The sequence below is a fragment of the Ictalurus furcatus genome, chromosome 28 (genome assembly GCF_023375685.1).
Source record: "Ictalurus furcatus strain D&B chromosome 28, Billie_1.0, whole genome shotgun sequence".
NCBI classification, from domain to species: domain Eukaryota; kingdom Metazoa; phylum Chordata; class Actinopteri; order Siluriformes; family Ictaluridae; genus Ictalurus; species Ictalurus furcatus.
The window spans coordinates 10,341,597-10,368,494 of NC_071282.1; the positions used below are offsets into that span (position 1 = coordinate 10,341,597).

Genomic DNA, 26,898 nt, shown 5'->3' on the forward strand with positions numbered 1-26,898 from the left:
GAAGACCTGGCAACCCTGCGCATCATCAGCGCTTTGACTGCTAGTCTGTGTTGGTTAGCTTAGCCTGCTAGTGCTGCAGGAGGATAGAGGGAATTTGCGCATTTCATTTTGGCCTAAAATGAACGTTTTTGAACATTTCTTTTGGATTTGCTGGTGAGGTGCGTTTGTTTACTGTTTATTTAACTGAACAGAAAAGTCGTTGTGTGTTATTTTTGTTCATGTCGAGCGGTTTTCTCTGGGCAGTGGCCTGCGCTATTATAGACGTTTAAATGAATTTTTGAGGGCTTTTGCTGCTAACAGTTCCTCAGAGTGTCAGTTAATAAAATTATTATTGAGTGTTTATATGCAGCAGATAATATTATAACTAGCTAATTATGTTCCTGCCAGAGGTCTGTGTGCTGTCGTTGTCATGAAACAGCAGCAATGATGTCGAAGGAACATGTTTTTCCTTATAGGTAACACACAAAAACACCACAGGAGCATTGTGTATGATGTGTCACAGACATGAAGCTGTCTTGTATTATTACTGTTACAATCAAAAGAGGATTATAACATGTATTATATATATAAAAAAAAGCCGAAGTATTGCTTGTCCAGCATGTTTTAACTCCTGTCTGATGTAACACTTAGATATGATTGTTTTGGTTTTGGTGAACATTCACAGTGTACATTTCTGAAAACATTGTGTAATGTTATATCAGTGAGATTTTCATTTAATGCAAGACACTACAGTTGAATTGGGTCATTTATTATTATTTTTTAAACAAAAGATAGAGCAGTTCATCTTCAGCACTTTATTGCTGATGTTCCTGCAAGTATGTTTTCTATTAGACTCTGACATTAAACTGACATTTATTTATACGTCATACATTTATACATACTTCATAAATGGTTGTTTTTTTAAATGAAATATTTATTTCTCTGCGAAGACACTCAAGACGCAAAAGTTTGATGGGAAATCATTTATTTGTTGTTGAACCAAGAAACCACCATGCACCTATTATGCTCTTTCAAATATTACCTCGTGTTAATAGAGCTGTTTGTGAATGTAAAAAGTCTGCAAAGTTTCCAAAATCAAAGCGCACAACAAACGGAGTTATTGACGCCCAAAAGAAGGAACCGATTCTGAACAGCTGAAACGATTCGTTAGTAATTCCAGATTTACGTCCTGTACTAACCTACGTAGGTTTGTTACAAAAATCCCTGGATCTGGTCTTCATAGGTTGAGCTGAAACTCGTTGTGGTAGAGGGCGTTTCCTTTTCTACACATGCTGACAGCGCTAGAGCAGTCACAACAGACTGGGACATCTGACCAATCAGAGCAGAGTATGTGAGGGCGGGAGGGAGGGAGGGAGGGAGGGAGGGGGGATAATGCTGCAGTTTAAATTATGAGCACAATAAAGTTTTTTTTGACCTTGGATGCATGTAAATCTACTGTATGAGAGCTTTAAAACAAAACTAGGCATGTTTCAAAACTATAATAGGTGTGCTTAAAAAAATTATGCCATTCAGAATAAAATCGAACAGAAATCCAAGAATAATGAATGTTTGGAGAATTTCCTCTGTAATATAACGTTATTTAGGGATAAGAACGAACGTTGAAAAACGCTTGCTGGGTTTGCGAAATATTCATTAGATAAATGGAAAGTGGTTGACTTTCCCTATCATCATGTGGATCAAATAACATTGGGTAGAAATTTAGAAAATTATCGGCAGAAAGCTTCAAGACTGCTTAATTGTGAGAGATAGAAAATGGGAACATGATCGTGCTGGAAGTCTCATAAACATAATCCCTGTGTTAACATGCATTTCAAAGTGAATTTCAAGCACTTGTTGCAAACATAACATGCAACCAGGCATTGCTACCTTGCAGCTCCAGGGGTCTGAGTTTCAATCCTGGGTTAAGGCCCGTTCACACCAAGAACAATAACGATAACTATATTAGCGTACACGCGCTGCAGTTATGTCGCCTGCTGCTTTCAGTCCTCGAGCTCTTTAAAGCAGGATGGATTCTGATTGGCTGTCAACGTTTTTATCTTTCATCAGCTGGAAAAAAATTCCAACGATATTGTTTCTCTGTGCTGTTATGGTTGTGGTGTGGACTCTGCTATTCTTTTATATTCAGAGAGATTTTTAGAACTTTATCATTATAGTTATCGTCCTTGGTGTGAACGGGCCTTTACTCCGGGTTCTCCGGTTTCCTTCCACCTGCCAAAAACATGTCAGTAGGTGGAACTGATATTCTAGATTGCCCCTAGGTGTAAATGAGTGTGTGTGGGTCCTCCGATGTTCCTGGACCCTGACCAGGATGAAGTAGAAACAGTGAATAAATAACATACAAACTCTTTCTAATTATAATTCTGCCAATCCAGAAGGATGTTTAGCACAGGTTACCCGAGACCACGTGATGAAGCAGGTAAAAGTTTTAGTACGTTTCCTCTATGAGCTGTCGGAACAGCTTCAACGTGCCTTGTCATAGGTTTCTACAGGTCTCTGGAACTGTACTTGAGGGATGAGCACCGTTCTTCCAAAAGAGAGCACTGTCTAACACGCCTGATTATTCAAGCTCGATGGAGGAGATGTACTGATTTGCAGTGTCTCTACAGAGCCACCGTTTTTTTCCTGCAGCTTGCAATCTGTCTGTCTGCATGTTGGCAAAATAAATAATTTGGCCTGCGAGCCTATTTATACTTTTTACAATTTTTCATGTAAAATAATATTTAGTACAAATTAAATGCTAAGTAATAGGTTACATCCAAAAGTGTTTTCTATACTAAGACGTGTCCCTTTTTACCTGAACTCATGTTGTTTACATGAGGTCTCTGTGCTTGGATGTGTGCCCCGCCCCTCTCGAACCATCTTGAAGTCATGTTTTATTGGTCAAGAGGTGTATATACAACACTTAGAGATATGGTTCTGACAATGAAGTAAAGAAACGTTTTATTTGTTTGTTTATTACCTGAATTCACCCGACACCATGTGATCTTTGTCATATGTGACAGCTTGTTGTTTACAGTATTGGTAAATACAATGTGTAATTAGTTGTGGTTCTTCTCTTTAGCTCGACGCCTCATTTTTTGGTTTGCAACATTCGAGCCAAAACATGACAGACTGTGGAGACATTTGTCCTCACCTGGACTCCATAGGTGAAGTGACCAAGGAGGAACTTCTGCAAAAATCAAAGGTATAGCTTGAATGTCAATACAACTAATATTAAATCTGGTCACTTCTACTTATTTGTAATGGTTGACTCACTACGCTGTAGAAATGTCAGTATGTACAAGCTGAATTTTACATGACATACAGTTGCAATCAAAATTATTCAACCCCCATTGCAAATCAGGAATATTTTCAAAATTTACAGACTTTTATCTGTTTGCAGTGAACAAATCAAACAAAAGCAATTGAAATAGTTCAAGACAATGAATGCTTCAAGTGGTTTCCCCAAATTCAACTGAAATTGCAATTATAATGATTTCTCCAGTTTCAAAATTGTTCAACCCCTTCATGGGATTGCATTTTTAGTGCTTGGTAGAGCACCCTTTTGCTGCTAGGACCTGCTGTGAACAAGATGCATAGCTTCTGGCAGCGTTCCTGAAGAATCTTAGTCCATTCCTCATGAGCAATGGCCTCCAGTTCAGTAATATTCTTGGGTTTGCGTGTTGCAACCGCCTTCTTCAAATACCACCAGAGATTTTCTATGGGGTTCAAGTCAGGTGACTGTGATGGCCCTGTAGAATCTTCCAGGACTTCTTCTGCAACCAAGCCTTGGTGGAATTTGAGGTATGTTTGTGATCCTTGTCCTGTTGGAAGGTCTAATGATGGCCAAGCTTCAGTTTCCTCACAGACAGCATGAAGTTTTCTCCTAGGATTTCCTGACACTTCACTGAATCCATCTTGCCTTCCACACGCTGCAGGTTTCCAAAGCAGCCCCAGAGCATCACCGAGCCACCACCATGCTTGACTTTGGACAGTGTGTTCTTTCTTCATTCCTCTTCCTCCAGACGTACCACTGATCCATCATGCCAAAAAGTTCCAGTTCTGTTTCATTGCTCCACAGAACAGAATCCCAAAACTTCTGTGGCTTATTTATTTGGTTTTGAGCGACTTTTCCTGTGCTTTTGGTTCAGTAGTGGTGTACGTCATGGAGTTCTGGCATGGAAGCCTGCGTTTAGTACACACCTTACTGTTCTCACTGAAACCTCAGTGCCTGTTGCCACCAAGTCTTGCTGCAGGTCTTTTGCAGTCAGTCGAGGGTTTTTCACAACCTGCCTTCTCAGAAATCTGGTTGTAGCCGTTGATAGCTTCCTTTTTCTGCCCCGTCCAGGTATTTTATGCATTTTCTACCCCTAGCCAGTTCAGGTATTTCATGTGTTCCAGCTCAAGCACAGCTGGTGCAACTAATGAAGCCCTTGATTAGTTGCATCAGGTGTGCTTGAGACAGCACCTGTTTTGTATATTTGTGCTGTTGTGAGGGATTCTATTCAGGGGGTTGAATCATTTTGAAACTGGTGAAATCATTATTATTATTATTATTAAGTTGCATTTTCAGTTGAATTTGGAGAAACCACTTGATGCGTTTGTTTTGTTGAACTATTTCAATTGCTTTGTTTGATTTGTTCATTGCAAACTGAAAGTATATAAATATTGACAATAAACCTGATTTGCAATGGGGGTTGAATAATTTTGATTGCAACTGTATTTGTGAAAGGCATTTCAACATTCGATTTTCCTTTACTTATAGGGCACCTGTCAATCATGTGGGGTAGGTGGTCCCAACCTCTGGGCATGTCTTCAGGTGAGAAGGAAAATTAAGGGATTACCCCCCCCCCCCTTTACTTGGTGAATGAAAATGTTCTGCTTGCATTTGCTACACTGTTCCTGCATTCTGAATCAGCATGAATGTGTAGTCCACCAAATGTATGATATTATTATGATTACGTGGCAGTCTGGGAAAATCCATTGGATGTTGCAGTGATTGGATTCTAGCAAATATTTATTATTTCCTAAAGTTTAGATTGTTTGAGAGATTGTTTTTTTTCTTGTCTTTTATGGTTCTGCTGGTGGAGGCATTATGTTTTTAGGTTGTCCCCCTCTGTCTGTCCGAGAATCTCTCTAGCGTGATTTCTCACGGTGTGGTGGAATGGTTATAGGATTTATTTGGGATTATCGTTGTAACCAGCAGATGAATTGATTAGATTTTGGTAATGATCCTAACAGGATCAATTGTCTGAAATAGGGATTTTTTTTCAATAGGTTCCCAGTAGCGGAACTTTGTCCCTAATTTAATCTTGGCCGATTCTCACCCACCAGCCTGGTGTCCCCTCATACAACAGCTATCAACCTGGGATGGCTTTTGAACTGCTGCTCATGCTGCATCATGGGACGATGTAACACACTCCGCCCCTTCTGCATGCATGAGCTCACACGGTAGTGTCACTGTGATTCACATGGGAGAGAGAGTATTGCCATTCTTTCTACCCTGAGAGAGCTGCCAATTTTGCTCTCTTGGTCTCCCGGTCACGGATGGCTGTGGCATCATCGGGATTCGAACTCGTGATCTCCTATGCGCTTTTCTGTCGCACAACTCCGGCGCACCTTGAAGTATTTTTTAAAGGGTATTTATAGCCTACAAATGAATAACACGAAGGACTAGACTTGCAGTCAGTCTGCCTAAAAATGTCTAAAACGTTGGTAAATAAGTGTGACTTCCTCACACAGTGAATATCACTGTTTTGATGAAATTGTTGGATTGCTACATGTGAAATGGACGTAATCAGCTGGCTGTCAGATTGTCTGAGACACACACACACACACACACTGCACAGATGACAGTGAACAAAGGATTAAATGTTTGAAGGACATAATAAAACTATGGGAAATTTAGCCACCAGAACAGAACTCACTGAATGTTATTTTTGAATTAAATTTTACTAATGCGTCGCTGATGTTCTCTTGTTTTTCCCCCGATAGTACATTATGTCACAGATGTAGAGGTAGGCAGGGTGTTTGCTTGTTTAATGAGTTTAATATCATTCCAAATGAGATAACATAGAAATGACCGCAGTGTTTTTAAGTGCTCATAAATGCATTTAAGATGTAAATATAATGACTTCTAATATTCCACAAATATTGGCTGCCTTGTTTATATAAAATAGGGGATATTATTATTATTATTATTATTATTAGTAGTAGTAGTATTCAAAAAGGAATGATTGATAGATGGGCTGGACTACTAAAAAGAGTCTGTAGTCTATGAACAAAGGCTGTATTTTGAAATTATTATATTTGAAATGATTATATAATTGTGTTTCTTATCAAGTTTATTAATTAATCTTATTTATTACCTTAAGCGCAATTGAGATTAATGTATAGTGCTTGCTTCTTCAGTGGGACTGTCCCTATGTGGGCTGCGGAGAGTCGTACTCGGACCACAGCACCACACATGCACAGGTAACTCTGAACCTCACATACGTCCACGCCTCTCTCCATCGTTTTTCAGTATCATCTTTCAGTGTGTATTCTGCTTATTCATTCGTCTGTGTAACTTCCCTTTTGTCTCCAGGCGAAGAAACACAATCTGACAGTGAATCTGACTACGTTCAGGGTATGGTGTTATGTGTGTGAGAGAGAGGTGTTTCTGGAACAGAGGCCTGTAAGCCCAGTGGCAGCAACTCAACGCTACAAACCTCTCGAACAGGTATCCTCATATCTCCTATCCTCAGCTGAACTTACTTGAATCCTGAACTTGAAGATGTTGTGCATAACACTCCTCAATTGATAACAGGGAAGTTTTTCAGCCAGGTAGCATTTTTCCAGACTGGTGTGTGACCACTTTTCATGTTTGAAAGCATTGTTGTCAACACATTTTTTAATTTTATGAGGACAAAAAAAAAAGAAGTCTGCCAAGAAAGATCAGTGTTTAACAGGGAAGGCCAGTAACGTGAATGTGAATTTTTGTTTTTCACCGTTGACCTTTTTTGTGACCTTATTCTAGTCTGTATTTTTTAAACTGTATTAAATTGACTTTATAACTCTAGTGTAAAGGATCGAAGACATATCTTTTATTTATATATATATATATATATTTTTTTTTTACGGAATACATTTGCAAGTGAAATTACACTGTGTTTATACCCCAAAAAATGTTTGTTGTTCCCAGGATTCTTCTCCCCAGAATGCACGTCACCCGTTAAAGGCAGTGCCGATTGCTGTGGCGGATGATGAAGGTTCGGAGTCTGAGGAAGATGAGTTTAAGCCCAGAGGTAAATAAACACAACTGGCAGTTCTGAGATGGCCAAAAGTTTGTGGACACCTGACCGTCACACCCATATGTGCTGTGTGAACATCTTATTCCAAATTTGCTGTTATAATAACTGCTACACTTCACGGGAAGGCTTTCCACTAGGTTTTGGAGCGTGGCTGTGGGGATTTGCTCATTCAGCCACAAGAGCATGAGTGAGGTCAGGCACTGATGTTGGTTGAGAAGGCCTGGGGCACCTTCGGCATTCCAGTTCATCCCAAAGCTGTTTCAATGAGGTTGAGGTCAGGGATCTGTGCATTCGAGTTCTTCCACTGCATCCTTGGCAAACCATGTCTTCATGGACCTCGCTTTGTGCTCAGGGGTAATGTCATGCTGGAACAGGTTTGGGCCTCTTGGTCCCAGTGAAGGGAAATTGTAATACTACAGCATACTAAAACATCCTATACAATTGTATGCTTTCAACATTGTGGCAACGGTTTGGGAAAGAACCACATATGGGTGTGATGGTCAGGTGTCCACAAACGTTTGGCCATATAGTGTATGTTATTTATTTAGCCTCACTCAGTTTTAATCCATACACAATCAAAACAGTTTAGTGACAAGCTGAATAAAGTAGCAGTGATTTAAGCAAAGCGTTACAGCCTGTGTAATAGTACCGATTCTGGAGCCATACATCATAATACAATTGAAGCAATATATTGCATCAATCAATTTCTCCTCCATCTCATCTAGGAAGGAATATCTGATATTTCACAGTGGGGAAAAATATGGTGTTCTGAGTCTCATCATCCTCAACTCCTCGGTAGTCGCCACATTGTTTTGCTTCTCATTTACATCAGGCTAAACGTTGGTCAGTCTCATCGCTCCTCCCCCTGCCCCCACTTTGCTTTGCCAGTGGTTGAAAAATTAATGCCTTCCAGCTAATTTGTCACAACGTCGCTCCTGTTGTGATTTTAGCCGAGTTAGCAAAATGTTAGCTGAAGATTTGGGTAACTGATATATGAGAGAGAACTTTTTTTTTGGCCCCCTTTTTCAGTCCAATTTTCTGACACTTTTAACTATAGACATTGTCGCAAAGCAGTTTTACAGAAATCTGGATATCGATTTACATTCGTAATGAGCAAGCCAGTGACAAGGAAAACCTTCCCCCAGGCGACATGAGGTTGAAACCTTTAAAGGAACCAGACTCAAAAGGGAGCCCATCCTCTACTGGGTGACACCCAAAATCATTACTGTACAAAAGATGTTCAGTATGACCACTGTTAATAAGAGTCCTGGGATAAAAATCTGCAAATATGCATGTGAGAAGGACTTCCACTGAAGGAAGGTTGGGACTTGGGCATACATTGCTTTTGAGAAGTGCAACTCTTTAGGGTATCCATGTTTGTGTATTTATAACTTCTTCCCCCTTTTCTGCAGGCCTCACGGGGATGAAGAACATTGGAAATTCGTGTTACATGAACGCAGCATTGCAGGCCCTCTCAAACTGGTGTGTTCAACATTCGTTTTATCCTAATTAGTGATATGAGGAGAGTGGATGGAGTTTTGTTCAAAATGATGGAACGGAACCCTTTTATTTTTTTTTTTGTTTGTTTGTTGTGTGTTTATAAAACAAAATTCTCATACTCTCATTCTCATATTTCTTTTCAATTCTGTCTCTTTACCAGTCCTCCTTTGACTCAGTTTTTCCTGGACTGCAGTGGGCTGGTGCGCACAGACAAGAAACCTGCACTGTGCAAAAGCTATCAGAAACTCATCTCTGAGCTCTGGCATAAAAAAAGGTACACACACACCCATTGCTGTACGTAATGTAATATGCCTAGGTTGAAAAAGGGCTTTTCTATTTTTAGGGATAGTCTAATGGATTCAGTCATAATTCATTCTGTCTCCTTTTTTATCCGCATTAAAATTGTTACTTATGTTGCTTTCCATCTCCTGTTTCTTTCTTCCCGTTTAGACCCAGTTACGTGGTCCCCACTAGTCTGTTTCATGGCATTAAACTGGTGAATCCTATGTTTCGAGGCTATGCGCAACAGGTTTGTAAAGAATACTTTTCAATACACACTCATGCACTAACTCACAGCAGTTTAGTCTCCTAAGCAATGAGCAATGTGGATTTTCTTTGTCTCACACACAGAGATGCACCGATCTACCAATACCAATTAAAAGCTAGTTTTCACGCTAAAACATCCGATGATCAGGGCCGATTATATCCTGTCAATCAAAAGAGGGCGGGAAAACACATTGATTTCATGCTGTGTGTAAAGAAGATGTCTCTTGTGTAGAATGACGACAAAACTGCAGTTTGTAAGCTCTGTAAGCTCTGCACTGCCAAAATTTTACACTGGACGTAGCAGCATTGAAGCGGGAGTTTCGGCGTCGAGTCTAATTATTATTATTTTTGTTGTGCTGCTCGCTCTGATTTAACACGCCAGTACACCGTTGAAAGATGTAAATGAAGATGAGTTGACAAAAAAGTATATATTGCACAGAAAAATATATTTGTAGAGTAGTATATTTCATATCCAGTTAATGTTACTGTATAAAAAAGTTGATGATATAAAATACCAGTTTGATGTCAATGATGAAGTAGAAATGCTTTTGTTAGTTGAGTGAATGTGAGTCTATCAGGAGGTTTTTTAGAATTCAGTCAATTAATTCTGTTAATATGAATTAATAACAGTCAATAAGTTGAGAAATCTTACTTTAATCTTCAGAATTTAGTTCATGTGTTAATGTTAAGTAGAGTAATGTGTTTTCTGTTTGAGACCAGTTACTGTGAAACAACTTGTTGAAATGGAGAAATTTGCATTTCTTTCAGAATTGTGGAATTAATTATTATTACTTTAAAAGAAGGCATAAAAGGCAGAACTATCGGTTATCGTTATCGGCCGAAATCACTCTGAATAATCGGTTATCGGTAACGGATGAGAAATTTAGTATCGGTGCATCTCTAATAGAAACCCGTGTGTTTTGGCGGAGCACCTTATGTCGCGTGAACGTAAAAAGGCATTTTATTTGCATTAAATCTCAAACATGGTATTCGGGGAAATTAATAGACTTTTGTCTGTAAGTATAATAAGAGTTGGCAGCTTTCTTTCACAAATATGGTAAGGACTTGAAAAAACAGGAAAAAACTTCAAATTTCCTTCAAATAATTTCAAACCACCATCACCCCTCGGAAGCCATCCAGCACCTAAGCCCTCCGAAAACCTAGGGAAAACTCTACAGTTTAGTACTAGAGATGCTACCTAATACATTATTCTGAATGAACAGATAATGTGTTCTAAACAGATACAAATAGGAGATACACAGTGAAACTGTCAGATCACGTTGTTTACAAGAATGTGCAAAACTGCATGATACATTTATCACCATCACCATCCTTAGTAAATGCCTGATCAGGGTCACAGTAGTCTAAATAAGGCTGCTGAGTTACTTGTGCATTTATAGCATCCTTAATGTGAATTAGAGTCAACTGAATTTGTCAATCAGTTATGAACTCAAGTGATGTAGCTGAGGTTGAGGAATTATCAGAAGCAGAATTCACACATCATGCTGACACCAGTTTGAATTGCTTGTTGTATGTGGCCAAGGAGAACAACAAAATGTCTTACTGACCTTTGCAAAATAAAAGTTTTCATCTTCAGAGTACTTCACGGTGGTACAGTGCACCTCTCTCCAGCTACTTGTCTCGCGTTCCACTGCCTACTGCACTACATGTTGCCCAAGGCGTGATCAGATAGTAGTAACTGTTTATTTACTAGACAGATTAAATAGTCTGAATGGATGACAGAACACCACATCTCATAGCTTAAACCTTGGTCTAACGACTTGCTGACTTTTTGTTAAGAGAAAAAATGTGTTGTTTATTAGAAGGGAATGATGATCATAAACTTCTTTGTGTTCCTTAACCTATATTAATGTCATTCACTAGCTTATGTTTATGATTGATCCATCCCTGTAATATGTGAAAAACAGTCCGGTTTATAGCAACCAATATTATTCAATGCAAAGCAATGCATTTGAATCTTTTGCAAACAGTTTAAACTTAGCTTTCTCAGCGTGCTCTGTGCCCTTCAGGATACTCAGGAGTTCCTGCGCTGTCTGATGGATCAGCTGCATGAGGAACTGAAGGAGCCTTTCATTGACTGCAGCAACTCCATCACTGATAATGACTCAGAGAGCAACCACGACAATCAGAACCATGCCGACGGAGACCGTAGCCCCTCCGAGGATGACTTCCTGTCATGTGACTCGGGTTCGGGGAGCGAGAGAGGTGACGGAGATAGAGCAGGAGGTGAAACCGAGCTTCTTATTCAGGATGAGTGCTCAGGAGCAAGGGAGAGCGGCGGGATCTCTGAGAAAGAGAAGCTGAAGGAGAGACGGAGGGAGGACCGAGGAGAGGAGAGAACACCAGAGATGGATGAGGATGCTGATGTGGACACGGCAGTGCAGGAGGAGCAGAACGAAAGAGGTGGAGAGCAGATGGGGACCAGCAGAGCTCAGGGAAATACAGGTACACACAAAGACCGACTGTATATAATACGGTATACTTTTGTACTAAGTTGTATAAATAATAATTGATAAAAAAAAAAAAAGGCACAATATTTAAATATGTACAATAATACGTTGTCTGCTAAGAGTTTTTCATTCGGAGCTTTCCAATCATAAAACTCATTTTTATTGAAATTGTATTTAGATTCCACTTCATGTTATTTATAGATAAATAGATTACTTTATTAATCCTAGAGGGAAATCCACACACAGGCGTGATAACTTTGATAATGATGAGCTATGATTTCCCCAACTTTAACAGAATTATAAAATCACGGACCACTTGGCTAATCTTTGAGAACCATGGCTCTAGACTTTCTACCATAGCACCATTGTCACTAGGACAACCTTTTAAATAATAAATGTAGAATGAGTCCTACAATAGATTTATAATATTTTAGTAGCTACATTGTGATTTATTATGGGGTCCTCTTAACACTGGGCTCATTATCCTCTTCTTAGGGGAATCTTATATTAATCCATCACAGTCATTTATAAGTTGATTTTTAAATTTTTTTATCCTCTTCACATTTTCTCCTTCTCAGAACCAGACAACGAGGTGTCCATGCATCACCCGTCCTCTCGTCCCTGTAGCCCTACTCACAGCGTGCAGGAATTTCATTCAAAACTGTCAAGCAGCCCATCCAGGTCCAGCCCTCTACGGGCCGGCCCCGCCTATGCCTTCAAGAAAGGTCTGATATTGAACAATTATGATTGTTTGTAATATATTGTTGCAGCATTTTTGTAATCAAATCTTTATATACTGCTAATTGTTATCTAATTTATCTCAGTTGTGTATCTGAAAATAATTACAGTATGTTTACGTGACAGAGATACTGTTTACTAAAAACAACTTTTTTTTTTCTATTCTCAGTACTTGTGCCAATTCTTGTCTGTAGTAATAGTTGTTGATACAGAGGCAGTTGATGTTATAAGAGTATGTTACAAATGCTGGAATATTCCTAATGTTTTTAATGTATTTATTTGCATCATTTGCTTTTTATTTATTTTTTTATTGATTTTGTTTAGCCTTAGTATGCTTTCCCAAGTCTTTAAAAGAAATGAAAATGTACACTGCATTATTCACAACCACTCATATTTGTTTAACCTACAGCTCAGATGCTCCTGGGCACCAAGAAGAAGAAGCAGTCTCGGTTCCGGAGCGTTATTTCCGACATCTTTGACGGCTCCATTCTGAGCCTGGTCCAGTGTTTGACGTGTGACCGGGTGAGGGAGCTCATGTGTTTCCACAAGAGGGCAGCACCAGCAATGTGTATAAGAGATTGTGGTGATACATTAGGGCATCAATCCTCGAAGACCTCTAATTGGAAAATATTTTGAATTAAAATAAATGTAGTAATTATTAGAATGCAGTAACTATATTAATGTGTTAATGTTTTGTGAAAGTATTAACGGTGCTTTTTCTTCTTCTCTAGGTGTCAACAACAGTCGAGACCTTTCAGGATTTGTCTCTGCCAATTCCAGGTAAAGAAGACCTGGCTAAACTCCACTCCTCCATCCACCAGGGCACTCCAGCCAAGATGGGTGTGTGCACAGACACCTATGCTGCCCAGGGCTGGCTCTCCTACATTATGGAGTCGATACGCAGGTGTGAAAACCAGACAGAGAAAATTCACATTTCCACGTAACTGTCTGTTTGCTTTTATTTAGCAGATGCTTGTACACAAAGGAAATTACAAGTGTGGTCAGAACCTCGCTTCCTTTGGTAGTCACTACATTCCTTTGAGTGTTTAGATAATGGTGGTGGAGAGTGCTGACTAACATGTCAGTCTGAAATCTCCAGTAGGTGTTTAACTGGCTTGAGAACTGGGGACGGTGAAGGCCGTAGCATATAATTTACATCATTTTTATACTCATTAAATTATTCAGTAAGTCCTTGTGTCGTGTGGATGGGGTGGGGTCATCCTAGAAAAGGCCACTCTCGTCAGAATAGTAATGCTTCATTATAGGGTGAAGGTGAACTTCAGAAGAACTTCAGTTTTTAGTGACTTTTAGTGTCATTTTAGTTTCTTCTCAGGTGACCATGACAGCAAAACTTTCTCGCAGAATAACACAGCCACCATTTTTTTTTCTTTTGAACTGTCGCACATCCATGTATGTGTGTGTCTGTGTGTGTTGTGTATTCAGGTTTGTAGTGTCATGTATCCCCAGCTGGTTTTGGGGTCCCATGGTGACACTGGAGGACTGCCTCGCTGCCTTCTTTGCTGCAGATGAACTGAAAGGTAAAACACCTGGAAAAATCCCCCACTAGTGTTATTTGACTATTTTATGATTTTAATCTCCACTTTACTTTTGAAACTTTTGTCATTCTCTGTGACAACAAAAATGTATATCTTTTTTGTAATGATCATTTTCTGTCTTAGGGGATAACATGTACAGCTGTGAACGATGTAAAAAGTAAGCACCTCCTCAAATGTTCATATTTAAGATCATATTGCCTACTGCTGTACTACTGCTATAAATACACGATTAAAAAAAAAAGAAGCTATAATATTATGCCAGTTTGATCATGTGACCAAATATGCATTTTTTTTTTGCTGACTATAGGTTGAGAAATGGTGTGAAATATTGTAAAGTCCTACAACTCCCAGAGGTAAACATTTGCATCCATGATTTTTAAGAACCGAGCATCGTGAGGAAGTTTAAAGCCTTTGTATCTCTATAACTCTATATATTTCTCCCTCATATGTTGTACACAGATTTTGTGCATTCACTTGAAGCGTTTCCGGCATGAGGTGATGTACTCCTTTAAGATCAGCAGCCACGTGTCTTTCCCTCTGGAGGGTTTGGACCTGCAGCCCTTCTTGGCCAAAGACAGCCCTTCTCAGATTACTACTTATGATCTCCTATCTGTCATCTGCCACCACGGCACAGCTGGAAGTGAGTCAACAATTGCTGACTGGCACTTACACATTTCTATAAGCGTTTGAAAACCTCTAATCTCAAATGCAATAAATATGCTTATATTAAAATATTTGAGATGCGCTTATTAATTTGTTGGTTGACTAAGTGATAACAATTGGGTTGTGCTGATTGAACCTAAAAACAAAAGAACAAGTGCTTTGTTTCTCACTCAATTCTTTTCCCACTCACAATCTTCAGTGTCATATTAACGAGAAATCCAGTGTGTAAGTAGTGGAGAAAGGAAATGCGGGACTTTCAGAATGAAGTGCAGTTGTACGCCACAGTTGAGTTGGGTTACAGCAGAGATGAGAAGCACAGTGGTGTTGATGGTGGTGTTAGCATGAATGTTGAAGCTTTGGAAGCTGATCTGTTTGAGCAGAGTGTACAGATTATGAGGTGAGGCAGCTAATCTCAGACTACAGGATTAAAGCGCTGCTGCATTGCTCTTTGTAAGTGGAGAATTTTAGAATTAATTGAGAATTTAATCAGATTAAAATGAATGTTTGATGACAATATTAAAGATTACATGTTAATTCTAAAGATAAATATGCAAAATATGTCGTTTGAGGGGGATTTTTTTTCCACGAGAATTGTGAACCCTGTTTTTCAGAGTTTAGTTACAAAAGGTTGAGAAGCGCTTTACATAAATACCTTTACATAAACATGTGTTTGTGTTCGAACACTCAGGTGTGTAATATATGTTTTGCTTTGACCTTCTCTTAGGTGGCCACTACATAGCATATTGTCAGAACGTTATCAATGGCCAGTGGTACGAGTTTGATGACCAGTATGTAACAGAGGTCCATGAGACGGTCGTGCAGAACGCAGAGGCCTACGTCCTTTTTTACAGGTGAGACATGTTCGGCTTACATTAAACGGCCTTCCTGCCTTTTTTCTGTTGACTAGTTAGACCTGTTTGTGATGGAAATCTACAACCCCTTGATCATAGAGTTATTTTAAAGTAAACTTAAGACTGTTTACAGATGAGTTGATAATCCCTTTTATTTTATTTTTTTTTATAGCCATGGCTTGCCATTGGAACAAGACCAAGGCACTGCATTTTCCTCATGTTTGCTTATGACTTTGTTTTTTTCCTTTTCCAAGGAAGAGCAGTGAGGAATCTGTAAGAGAACGGCAGAAAGTCATAGCTCTGGCTAATTTGAAGGAGCCCAGCCTTTTACAATTTTACATTTCCAGAGAATGGCTCAACAAGTTCAACACATTTACCGAACCAGGACCCATCACTAATCATACCTTCCTGTGTCAGCATGGAGGTATACAAATACACATAAACACATCTACTCTCCAATGCATACCATACTTGTTTCAAATATTTTGATTGAACTACAAAATGGCAAGAGTATAATGATTTTTTCATTTGCTTGAAGGTTTAATTATTCAGACTATTATTATTTAATATATGTGTATGTATACTATGCAAAGGTTTTAGGCACCCAATTTTTTTTTTTTTAGTATAACCTTTGTTATAGATTTCTTATTTTATGACTTCTACATTATCAAGTCAGTACAAAACATTTTAGATTTCCAAACATTAGTTTTCCAGCATAAAATTAAATGTTACAGAAAAATGTTTGTATGTCAGTAAAGAAAGCAGCATATTAGGTAAGAGACACTTTACAGACAAAAAAAAAAAAAAACCACAATGATGGCTGCCGGTTTTTGCTGCAAAAATAAGAAGCAAGTGCGATAGTCAAAGTCTCCTGAAGAACCGTGGCTGCTTCTGCAAGATGCTCAATAAAATTTCCTCATTTCCTTATAAAACTGCACAAATTCTACATGAGACTTCTTTTAAAAAAATTTTTATTTTAATTTTTTTTATATAAAGCAAAGGGTCGTCACACTAAATATTGCCTTTGTTTAATTTATTACTGTTTACTACTATTTATAGTGTTTATTTAAATGGATAAACATTTAATTTCAGTATTTTTGGAGGCAAGTAAATGTACAGCATTTATTTGCATGTGCTTAAGACTTTTGCACAGTACTGTGTGTGTGTGTGTGTGTATATATATATATATATATATATATATATATATATATATATATATATATATTTATATTTATATGTATATATATGTGTATATATATATATATATATATATATATATATATATATATATATATATATATATATATATTTCTTTTTTGTTGTTGTTTTTTGGCTAAGCAACTACATTCCTGTATATACCACAAATCAAACTGGGGTGGAAACATTTGACTGCTGAGGAATCTGACATTAGACCTGGTATTGACCTCCATCTTGGGTGATCTGATCACAAGTGAACAACATTAAATTGAGATGTGAGTAGTGTATTGTGACCACTTGTGGAGGTCTGGGACACATGTGGCACCGTTACATTTTATAATGTCCCTGACATTATAAGAACAACAACTAGTCACTGAGTGATGCTAAATTAGTGGAATCAGTCTACTTTTGAACTGCCCAGCCCAACTGTTAAGACATGTAATGGGTTGTTTTCTTTGTCACAGACAGCTTGTGTGTTTTGAATACATTACACTAATTAAAATCTTTTTAACAAAACATGCAAGGTTTCTTCTCATATACAGACTTCTTCTTACTGTTCTTAACATTAGCTCTGCTCATTACTATATGAATACAGACTGTTTGATGTGAAATCCCCAAAAGACAAAAGTTATTTCATCTCCATTTATCCTAAACTGTTCTTTTTTTTTTTTTAATGTATTTTTATTTTTTTTAAATATATTTTAAATTGTACATTACCTATTTTATTGATCCCAGCACATTTCTCTATTTCCTAATTTACTCAGACAATGAGGGGCTTGCTCAAACCTCTTTGGATCTGACAATGATGGTTAATGCAGACTAGAGCCAATACAAACTACTGACAGTACAAGTGTTTCCTGAGGATGCATGTAAATACCAGGCGTAAACAGCTATTTATCTCGGCTGTCCACTTGTGATCGGATCACCCAGTACACATGTTAATACCAAGTCTGAACAGGGTCCATGTCTGTGTAGTTGGACGAATGCTTACTTGAGTTGCCATGTTGTTCAGGAATCCCTCCTACCAAATATCACTATGTGGATGATCTGGTGGTGATTCTGCCTCAGAATGTGTGGGAATACCTTTACAACAGGTGAGTATGGTAATCAATTCTGAGTATATTAAAGGAACTCTTGCACATTTTTCATCCTAATCGCAATTCACTAAATCTGTTGCAGATGTGTAACACATGTCCTTGCATTTTACACCAAAGACACAGTACACACCGATCAGCCATAACATTGTAGGTCCCCTTTGTGCCACCGAAACAGCTCTGACCTGTCGAGGCACGGACTACACAAGACATCTGAATTTCTGCTGTGGTATCTGGCACAAGGACGTTAGCAGAAGATCCTTTAAGTCATGTAAGTTGCGATGTGGGGCCTCCATGGATTCTTACTTTTTTGTCCTGCACATCCTACAGATGCTCAATCGGATTGAGATCTGGGGAATTTGGAGACCAAGTGAACCTTGAACTCTTTGTCATGTTCCTCAAACCATTCCTGAACAATTTTTGCAGTGTGGCAGGGTGCATGAAGTGGTGTACTTGATCTGCAACAATGTTTAGGTATTTGATACATGTTCAAGTAACATCCAAATGACCCAAGGTTTCTCAGCAGAACACTGCCCAGAGCATTATACTTCCTCTGCTGGCTTGCCTTCTTCCCATAATGCATCCTGGTGCTTCTCTCTTTCCCAGGTAAGTGATGCCCACGCACCCGGCCGTCCACATGTTGTAAAAGAAAATTAATCAGACCAGGCCACCTTCTTCCATTGCTCTATGGTCCAGTTCTGATGCTCACATGCTCATTGTAGGCGCTTTCCTTGGGTGGACAAGGGTGGTGGAGAGGGGTCAGCATGGGCACAGCCCATACGCAACAAGCTGTGATCCACTGTTTTTTTTCAGACACTTTTTTATCATAGCCAGCATTAACCGTTTCAGAAATTTGAGCTACTGTAGCTCTTCTGTGGGATCAGACCAGATGGGTTAGCCTTCGCTCTCCACGCACATCAGTGAGCCTTGGGCACCCGAGACCATCGCTGGTTCACCGGTTGTCCTTACTTGGACCACTTTTGGTAGGAACTAACCACTGCATACTGCTAATACTCCACAAGACCTGCTGTTTTGTTGAAGCTATGATGTCTACTACCCCCCCCCCCCCCCCAAATAGTTCCGGTGTTGTCGCATGTTGATTAACTGCTTGGACAGGTCCCTCACCTTCACATCCCTACTTCCAGAACATCAACTTCAAGAACTGCCTGTTCACTTAACCCACTCCTTGACAGGTGCCATTGTGATGAGATAATCGATGTTATTCACGGCACCTTTCAGTGGTTTTAATGTTATGGCTGATCAGTGTAATGCAATCTATGAGCAGGTTTTTTTTTTTTAATTTATTTTGAAAATATGTTTATTTTACAGTAAAATTGTACTATTCAATGCAAATTTCAGTACAGGAAACATGTTAAAATTTTTGTCTGTGGTAATCACACATATTCTACAGACAAATTCATTTGAAAAACATTTGAATATTTCAAGAAGAATAGTTAGTAGATATATCTAGTGAGACGGTGGAGTTGGTTGGATTAAAAAAACAAACCTAAACCTAGACGAAGTATTCTGACCTCATCTCAGCACTGTTAGTACAGCATCATCCCACATACATCCTCTTTCTTAGTCAATTCATAATCCAGACAGCAATAAAATTGTGCAACATGCTTGCATTCTCCCACAATGCAGGTTTGGAGGAGGTCCAGCTGTAAATCATCTGTATGTGTGCACTACCTGCCAAGTGGAGATTGAGGCCTTAGCCAAACGCAGGAAAACTGAGATTGACACCTTCATCAAGGTCAGAACATGAACATACGCAACAAGTATGTAACTATTATTTGTTTGGCTTGCAACTTAGTCACTTTTCTCTCTATATAGCTCAATAAGGAGTTCCAGGCTGAGGAGGCTCCAACAGTTATATTGTGTATCAGCATGCAGTGGTTCAGAGAGTGGGAGAACTTTGTCAAGGGTAAAGACAATGGTAAGAACATAAGAAAATACATCTGACTTTTACAAAAAACTAAAAAAAAACTACATTGTTTTACCAGGGTTGCTTTTACTTTCTATAAGTGAAACTGTATTGGCTTAGTCTTGTAATGACTATATAGCTAGATACCACAGAGTCTTATACTTCCTAAGAGCTGCTTTTGTGAACATAAACACTATCCTATGCTCACCTCAGGATTCCTATTCATAGTATGCAGTCCCCTCTAAAACTAATGGAACGGCCAATTCATTTGTTTTTGCTGTAGACTGAAGACATTTGGGTTTGAGATCAAAAGATGAATGTGAGAAGTTAATAAAGAATTTCAGGATAAGTCAACATAAAGATCAGAGAGCTGTCTATGAGAAGAAAGCCTATACTACCATTTGGAATGTTTTGAAAAAGAAAGAAACCACTAATATCCTGAGCTACAGACATAGAAAGGAAAACAACAATAGATGATGAGAGAAACATTGTGAGAGCTCTGAAGAAAAAGCCAAAAACAACAGTCAGACATCACCAACAACCTCCATATCCCAGTCCACTGCTCATCTGTGAAACATGGTGGAGGTAGTGTCATGGCTTGGTGTCATGGTAGTGTTGGGGGGGGGGGGGGGTGTCAATCACCAGACTTTAACCCAATTGAGCATGCATTTCACCACCTGAAGAGGAGACTGGAGGAAAACAACCCAAATCATGATGCAACCCCATGCTTCACATTTGGGATGGTGTTCTTTGGAATAAAAATCAAAAACACTGGTGAAATTAGTCAAAAGCACTGATCATTATTGCCAAACAGTTCAATCCAACTTCAGTCTGGATTTTTATGCTGGTCTTAGAATAGGGGCTTCTTACTTGCACAACAACCTTTCAAGCCATGGCGATGTAAGATACTCTTAGTGGTGGATACCATACCATACTTTGGTACCTGATGCCTCAAACACCTTCACCAGTTCTTTTGTTGTCTTGGGGTTCAGTTGAACCTTTTGGACTAAAGTTTGTTCATCCCTTGGTGTTATTTTTTTGCCTCTTTCTTGAACGATGCAGTGTCTGTGTGGTCCCAGGATTTTTATATTTGCATACAGTTGTTTGTACAGAAACTCATGGTGTCTTCAGTTTAGTACTTGTTCTTAAGAAGTAACCACACACGTGGTCCACAAATCTTCTTCTGAGGTCATGGCTGAGTTGCTTGGATTTTCCTACAGTACCAAAAAAGCACTGTCTCCAAACGTAGGCTATATTAGACAACTGGCCAATCAGAAGCTTCTAAAAGTCATTATTTAAATTTCTGGAATCTTGCAAACTGTTTAAAGAGACAGTCGACTTGGTATATGTAAACCTTTAATAATGATAAGGAAGGTAAGCATCTGAATAACAACAGTTACACAGAGAACAATAAGCAAAGAACTACACCACAACCTTCTCTGCTCCTACACCCCACACAGAATTCCTCTGCTAAAAACGAAGCACAGAGATTTGCATATAAAAGCATTTAGACAAATCAGAACCCTTTTGGAACAATGTGCTCCGTTCAGACAAAACAAATCTAGAACATTTTGGCAATAATTCAGCTCATCATGTTTGGAGAAATGGGATGCATGTATGATTCCAAGAACACCACACCCACAGTGAAGCACCATGATGTGGGACTGCTTCTCTGCAAACAGTGCTGGAGCATTACAAGTCATGAATGAAGCAATGAAAGCACAAATGACAAAACATGAATGGAGCGATGTACTGGGACATATCTGAGGATAATTTAACTTCATCGGCCAAGAAACTGAATCTTGGCAGAACATACAGCCAAAATACCTCAAGAAAGCCTCGCACCTCTTGACTTGAATTCCATTGAAATTTTAGGGAGGATTTAGAAATTCCAAGGATATCAGAAGGACCCCCATAATCTTGGGGAATTGAAGATGAATTGCCAAAATTGAAATGCAATGTCGCAAAAAGCTGTCTGACGTCCCCCCCCCCCCCCTCAGTTTTGTTTTTTAACGATGCATTTGTTTATACTTAAATACATATGATTGAATACATACTCTCTCTCCCCCCCCCCCCCCCCCAAAAAAAAAAATTTATAAGTACGAAGTCAAAAGACATTCTGTACATTTGAAGTGGATATATGCACTGGAAATATTAGTCAAAACTAAAGCTATGAGGCTAATGTAGCTAACTAGTAAGGGAGGATTTTAGCTGCTAGTTTAGCAGTGCATGCCTGAATCATCACACACTGAAGTGAGCTATAAACAAACAGACTTTACGAGCTCCAAATAGTCTACACTCTTGCCTTTCAGATCTCTCTGTCAGCCACACACTGTCTATAATAAAAACATTGTGATACCATCAAAGGTTTGCCAAGACCACCTACACACTCCGTTTTAAAATGTAAACAGTAAAATGTAAGGTTCTTCTCATGTTTCATTCCTACTCTCATTCCTCTTATTATCAGTCATCTTCTCTCTCTTTTCCTTGTGTTAGAGCCTCCAGGCCCGATTGACAACAGCAAGATTGCAGTGATGAAGGGGGGACATGCACAGTTAAAACACGGTGAGTTTGATTGACGAGCGCAATTTTAAAGTCTTTGAATGCTGTTATTGTAGGTCCACTGACACAATTTTGTGTGTGTGTGTGTGTACATGAACAGGGGCTGACTATGGGCAAATCTCAGAGGAGACATGGCAGTACTTGTTGGGAATTTATGGTGGCGGTCCTGAGATTGCGGTGAGGCAGAGCGTCAGTACTCTTGAATCAGACACACATGGCGAGAGGAAGATTGAGGCAGAAACTAGAGCACTCTGAGCGAGTAAGACTCAACACGGTCACTTTATTTAAACAAGATCTGACCATAGAGATATCAATTACACTGCGTTCACAGCAGCAAGGTGCAAGTCCCTGATGTGACCCAGATTCCAGAGTTGATCTAAACTGTGGTATTTGCATTTGGAATCTGTTGTTGTTAACTCTCAATATGAAGGTCAAAGAGCTGTCACTGCCAGTGAAGCAAGCCATGATTCTGCTGAAAAAAATCAAAACAAACCCTTCAGAGAGATAGTAAAAACCTTAGCTGAGGTCAAATCACTTATTTGGTACATTCATAAAAAGAAAGAACACACTGGCGAGCTCAGAAAACACAAAAGGCCCGGAAGACAACTGTGATGAATGACAGATGAATTCCTTACCTGATGATGGAAAACAAAATCTTCACAACAGTTAGCCAGATAAACAACATTATCAGCCAGATGCTTCTAAACTGATTGGACAGTGCTTCACAGTGCAGATGGTCAATGAACCAAAGCATACTTTAAAAGCAACCCAAAACTTTTTAAAAGCAAAGAAGTGTCATTTTCTGTGAATCCAATTGGGCATGCATTTCACTTGCTGAAGGAAAAGGTGAAGGATAGCACTGCAAGAACAAGCAGTAACTGGTGTCAGGTGCAGTAAAGACCTGGCAGAGCATCATCAGCAAAGATACCAAGCGTCTGGTGATTTATAAGGGTTCCAGACTTCAGGCAGTCTGCCAGTACGTTTACATGGACAACAATAATCCAATATTAACCCGATTAAGACAATACTCTGATTAAGAAACTACCATGTAAACAGCAATTTTTAATTACCTTAATCCGATTAAAGTCATACACGAAGTAAACACAAATCGAATTAAGACATGGAGTACTCCTGTTTTAGTTGCATTATCGACGTGTATTACAGACATGTAAACACCTTAATCACACTATTAACATTGTGTGAGAGTTTTCACTGCATCAAGCGTTTTACACCAAACCAGAGAGCACGGCTGCGTCCGAAACCGTGTACTTACCTACTATATAGTAGGCGAAAAACATGTGTTTCGGCTGCTACGTAGTAGTTAAGTATACGGTTTGGGGCGCAGCCCACGGCTTCAAGCAGTAGTCTGTTAGCACATATAGCATGACAAATAATTAACTGCACTTGAGGCTTTCGTAAAATTTAAAATGAAACACCCAAAACTGTACCTTCACGAAGACGAACTGTATGTCGATACGTGAAATTCTGGAGGGAACGTAATGACGTGTGCTGTTAATTGATCTCTGTTCTAGAACATGTAAAACGGGTACATGAAAGGAGTATTCTAAAAGCAACTCATGTAAACACCTTAATCACAATATTATCTTAATCAGAATAAGGTCAATAATTAGATTACCGCCGTTCATGTAAACGTAGTCATTGACTGCAGGGAATTTTGAACCAAGTATTAAAACATTCATTTATGTTCGTCTTGCGATATGTATGATATGTCACTTTGTCTTCTGTCATTGTGAAATGCAGGATTATACTCCAAGCATGGTTTCTAATTCTTGTTTGTCTCCCATGTAGGTGGCATCCTGAATGTGGCTGAACTTTATTTGCACCATGTTTACGCCTGCTTTCCTGTAAGCACTTTGTGAGCGCACCTAATGCCATGGTCTGTAACCTCTATAGGACTTGGATGTCTAGTCACACAGGGTTGGTACACTAGAAGGTCTACATTTCTGGAGAGTGTCATGTACAGTGAGTCAGTCATTTCATGCAGTTGTGAGTCTGAGCCCATTTCCTCTCTTCAGATCTCTCACACTCACATTTAAACTTGATTTCTTCCAGAATTCAGATTACACATGTGCAGTAATGCACAGGTTCTCTTGAATAAAGCATATACAGTAAAAAGCTTTTCATGCACTTTGTGGTATGAACACAACGTTCTAGGTTGTAAATATTTACTCCCAGCAAACAAAGTTCTAACTGGGATTGATGCATAACTTACTGTAGCAGGAATGAAGGCTACTGTACCATAAAGCTACACTTCCACATATGTGCATACGCAAAAGAAAACCCAGTCCACTCCTCTCTCTCTCTCTCTCTCTCTCTCTCTCTCTCTCTCTCTCTCTCTCTCTCTCTCTCTCGCTCTGTGTCTCTCACTCACTCATACTCCTCTCTCTATTTCTCTCTCTCTCTCTCACACACACACACACAGATAATAATTCATTCAAATTCAGCTGTTGTAGTTCTTCCTTGTTTTCAGCTGATTGACTACCTTGTTTTCAACCCAACCCTGGTTGCTGCTTTTTAGAGTGATACTACTAACCTTATACCCAAGCAGACTGCAGACTAAACCACAATACACCTGATCTTTGGTCAGTCCTCCACATTTTTATAATGTGTTCTTCTGGTGGCTGCTAATGTGATTAAAGGAGGTATATGTGGCAAGTTATCCTACTTTCAGACTGAGTCATAGTGAACTGTTTAGCACTTACATCAGAGCACCGTTTGACTTCCATGTAATGTGATCAAAACAGTACTGACTCATTCAACGCTAATGCTATCACGTCAGACACTGTTTGACTAAACTGGTTTTCAAGTTTAATAGTGGGCCTTTAATTTCATTGAAAGTTAAAGGAGAACCATGACAATTACTGCACAGAAAGTGAGGTCATGACATGAGAGCCAATCTTTGCTGGGTCAATAAGCTATTATTTATGTTTGGTCCAGTAGCCATTTTTCTGTTACGGTTAAAGTATTAGACCCCGTTTTAGACATGACTGGATTTGGAAGTCATATACTGTGTGTCAAATATGAGTGATGGGTTATGTCTCTGTTCCTTTGTAAATTGAAGTATCAATGTACACTTCGTAAAAAAAAAAGTTTATTATTATGTAGAAATGAAAAGAGTGAGTTACACAGAGTTACAAAAAAAAGTGCTTTACAGTCCTTTATTTATATCTGTCTGTTTTATGTGCCCTTGTGTTCAGCTCCAGTTGGAATTCACCAAAGTAGACTGTTGACAGTTATACCAACATTTTTAACTTAAGTTAATTAGTAAATTCAGGGCTTGTGCAATGAAGTCAGTCTGAGGAGCCTTGACAATGAACAGTGTTTTACTGTTATGCTAAAGTACATATGATTTCACTAGGAAGGATGGTGGCTATAATGTACAGCATGTTGTGCTTAGTCATGGGCGGTAGCCTAAACAAGCCATCCTTTGTTATTGTATCATCTTAATTCCTCTGATGGTTCCGTCTGTATTTAAAACATGCATATTTAAACAGATTTATGATCTATATTTCCTCCTTAGTTAAATTATCAGATGATTGTTTCATGAAGCACAATCATAGACAGCTTGATAATCTGATTATTAAAAGAAAACTGTTGAAAACTAAGAACAACTGTTTTTCTGATTATGTAAATTGCAATTATTTAAAATGCCAAGCTTAGTGCTTGTGTGATGGCTTTTTGACCTGGAGTGTGTAGATGTCACTGGCAAGTGAACTAATAAAGCCTGTTTTTATATCACTGTGCTACGTATCTTTCTTCATTTGAAATATGATGTTAAAACATGATGTACCTTACAATATCTGATCTTCACAATATTCATGTACCTTAGAATGTCTGGTCTATATTCAGCTAAATCATAACTTGTGTAATCCTTGTGTAATTATAAATTGTGTAAATGTGTGACGTGAATAATAATCCTGAAATGAAGTGCTTACTTTTTGTAATTGTTGTAATTCCTTATTTAATCATTATATCTACTGATTAACTAACTTACTGTGTAGTAATGTCTTGATGAATGATCTTTGATTAATGATTAAGACCAGGATTAAGTAAGGAATAAAACCCCAGGGTGCTTGCTGTTATAGGAAAATGATCAACAACAAAGTGGTGTGATGTGGCCTAGAGTTACTGTTACCACCCAGAACTTGGTCATTTTCAGCACATCCTGAAATCTTTATTCCTTTTATACCACAGCAGTTTGCCAACTATTCAATTTTTATGAATTGAAAATGACTATATATATATATATATATATATATATATATATATATATATATATATATATGAGAGAGAGAGATAGATAGATAGATACGTTATCTAAATAGCCAATCATGTGGCTTCAACTGTCCAGTTTTGAGAAGTCTGTGCCCAGATTCTTGTTCTTGGCTGCTAGGAGTGGAACCTGATGTGGCCTTCTGCTATTGTAGCTCATCCACCTCAAGGTTTGATGTGTTGTGTGTTCTGAGATGCTTTTCTGCTCACCAGGGTTGTAAAGAGTGAT

The 26,898-nt window shown here is 38.8% G+C and overlaps 1 protein-coding gene across 4 annotated transcripts; it reads left to right on the forward strand.

Annotated features, from left to right (window-relative positions):
• The first annotated feature begins 54 nt into the window (after window positions 1-54).
• On the forward strand, window positions 55-26,588 carry usp20 (ubiquitin specific peptidase 20). Of its 4 annotated transcripts, none has more exons than XM_053618163.1 (25): window positions 55-158; window positions 3,062-3,184; window positions 4,745-4,798; window positions 6,391-6,453; window positions 6,566-6,700; window positions 7,163-7,265; window positions 8,684-8,753; window positions 8,932-9,045; window positions 9,222-9,300; window positions 11,348-11,783; window positions 12,367-12,513; window positions 12,936-13,048; window positions 13,258-13,430; window positions 13,970-14,064; window positions 14,206-14,239; window positions 14,390-14,435; window positions 14,542-14,722; window positions 15,470-15,596; window positions 15,851-16,020; window positions 17,806-17,887; window positions 19,535-19,643; window positions 19,724-19,826; window positions 22,311-22,379; window positions 22,477-22,635; window positions 24,186-26,588. In XM_053618163.1, the coding sequence occupies exons 2-24, from the start codon at window positions 3,104-3,106 to the stop codon at window positions 22,629-22,631; spliced, it is 2,739 nt and encodes a 912-aa protein (XP_053474138.1). In that variant the 5' UTR covers window positions 55-158; window positions 3,062-3,103; the 3' UTR covers window positions 22,632-22,635; window positions 24,186-26,588. The 4 variants fall into 4 exon arrangements, with proteins under 4 accessions (XP_053474138.1, XP_053474141.1, XP_053474140.1 ...); XM_053618166.1 differs by having other exon boundaries at window positions 22,477-22,553; XM_053618165.1 differs by having other exon boundaries at window positions 13,994-14,064.
• Window positions 26,589-26,898: the final 310 nt, after the last annotated feature.

Coding starts and splice junctions, on each gene's coding strand:
- usp20 (XM_053618163.1), top strand. CDS start 3,104: ATGACAGACTGTGGAGACATTTGTCCTCACCTGGACTCCATAGGTGAA. Junction 3,185..4,744: donor AACTTCTGCAAAAATCAAAG/GTATAGCTTGAA, acceptor CTTTACTTATAG/GGCACCTGTCAATCATGTGG. Junction 14,723..15,469: donor CCACCACGGCACAGCTGGAA/GTGAGTCAACAA, acceptor ACCTTCTCTTAG/GTGGCCACTACATAGCATAT.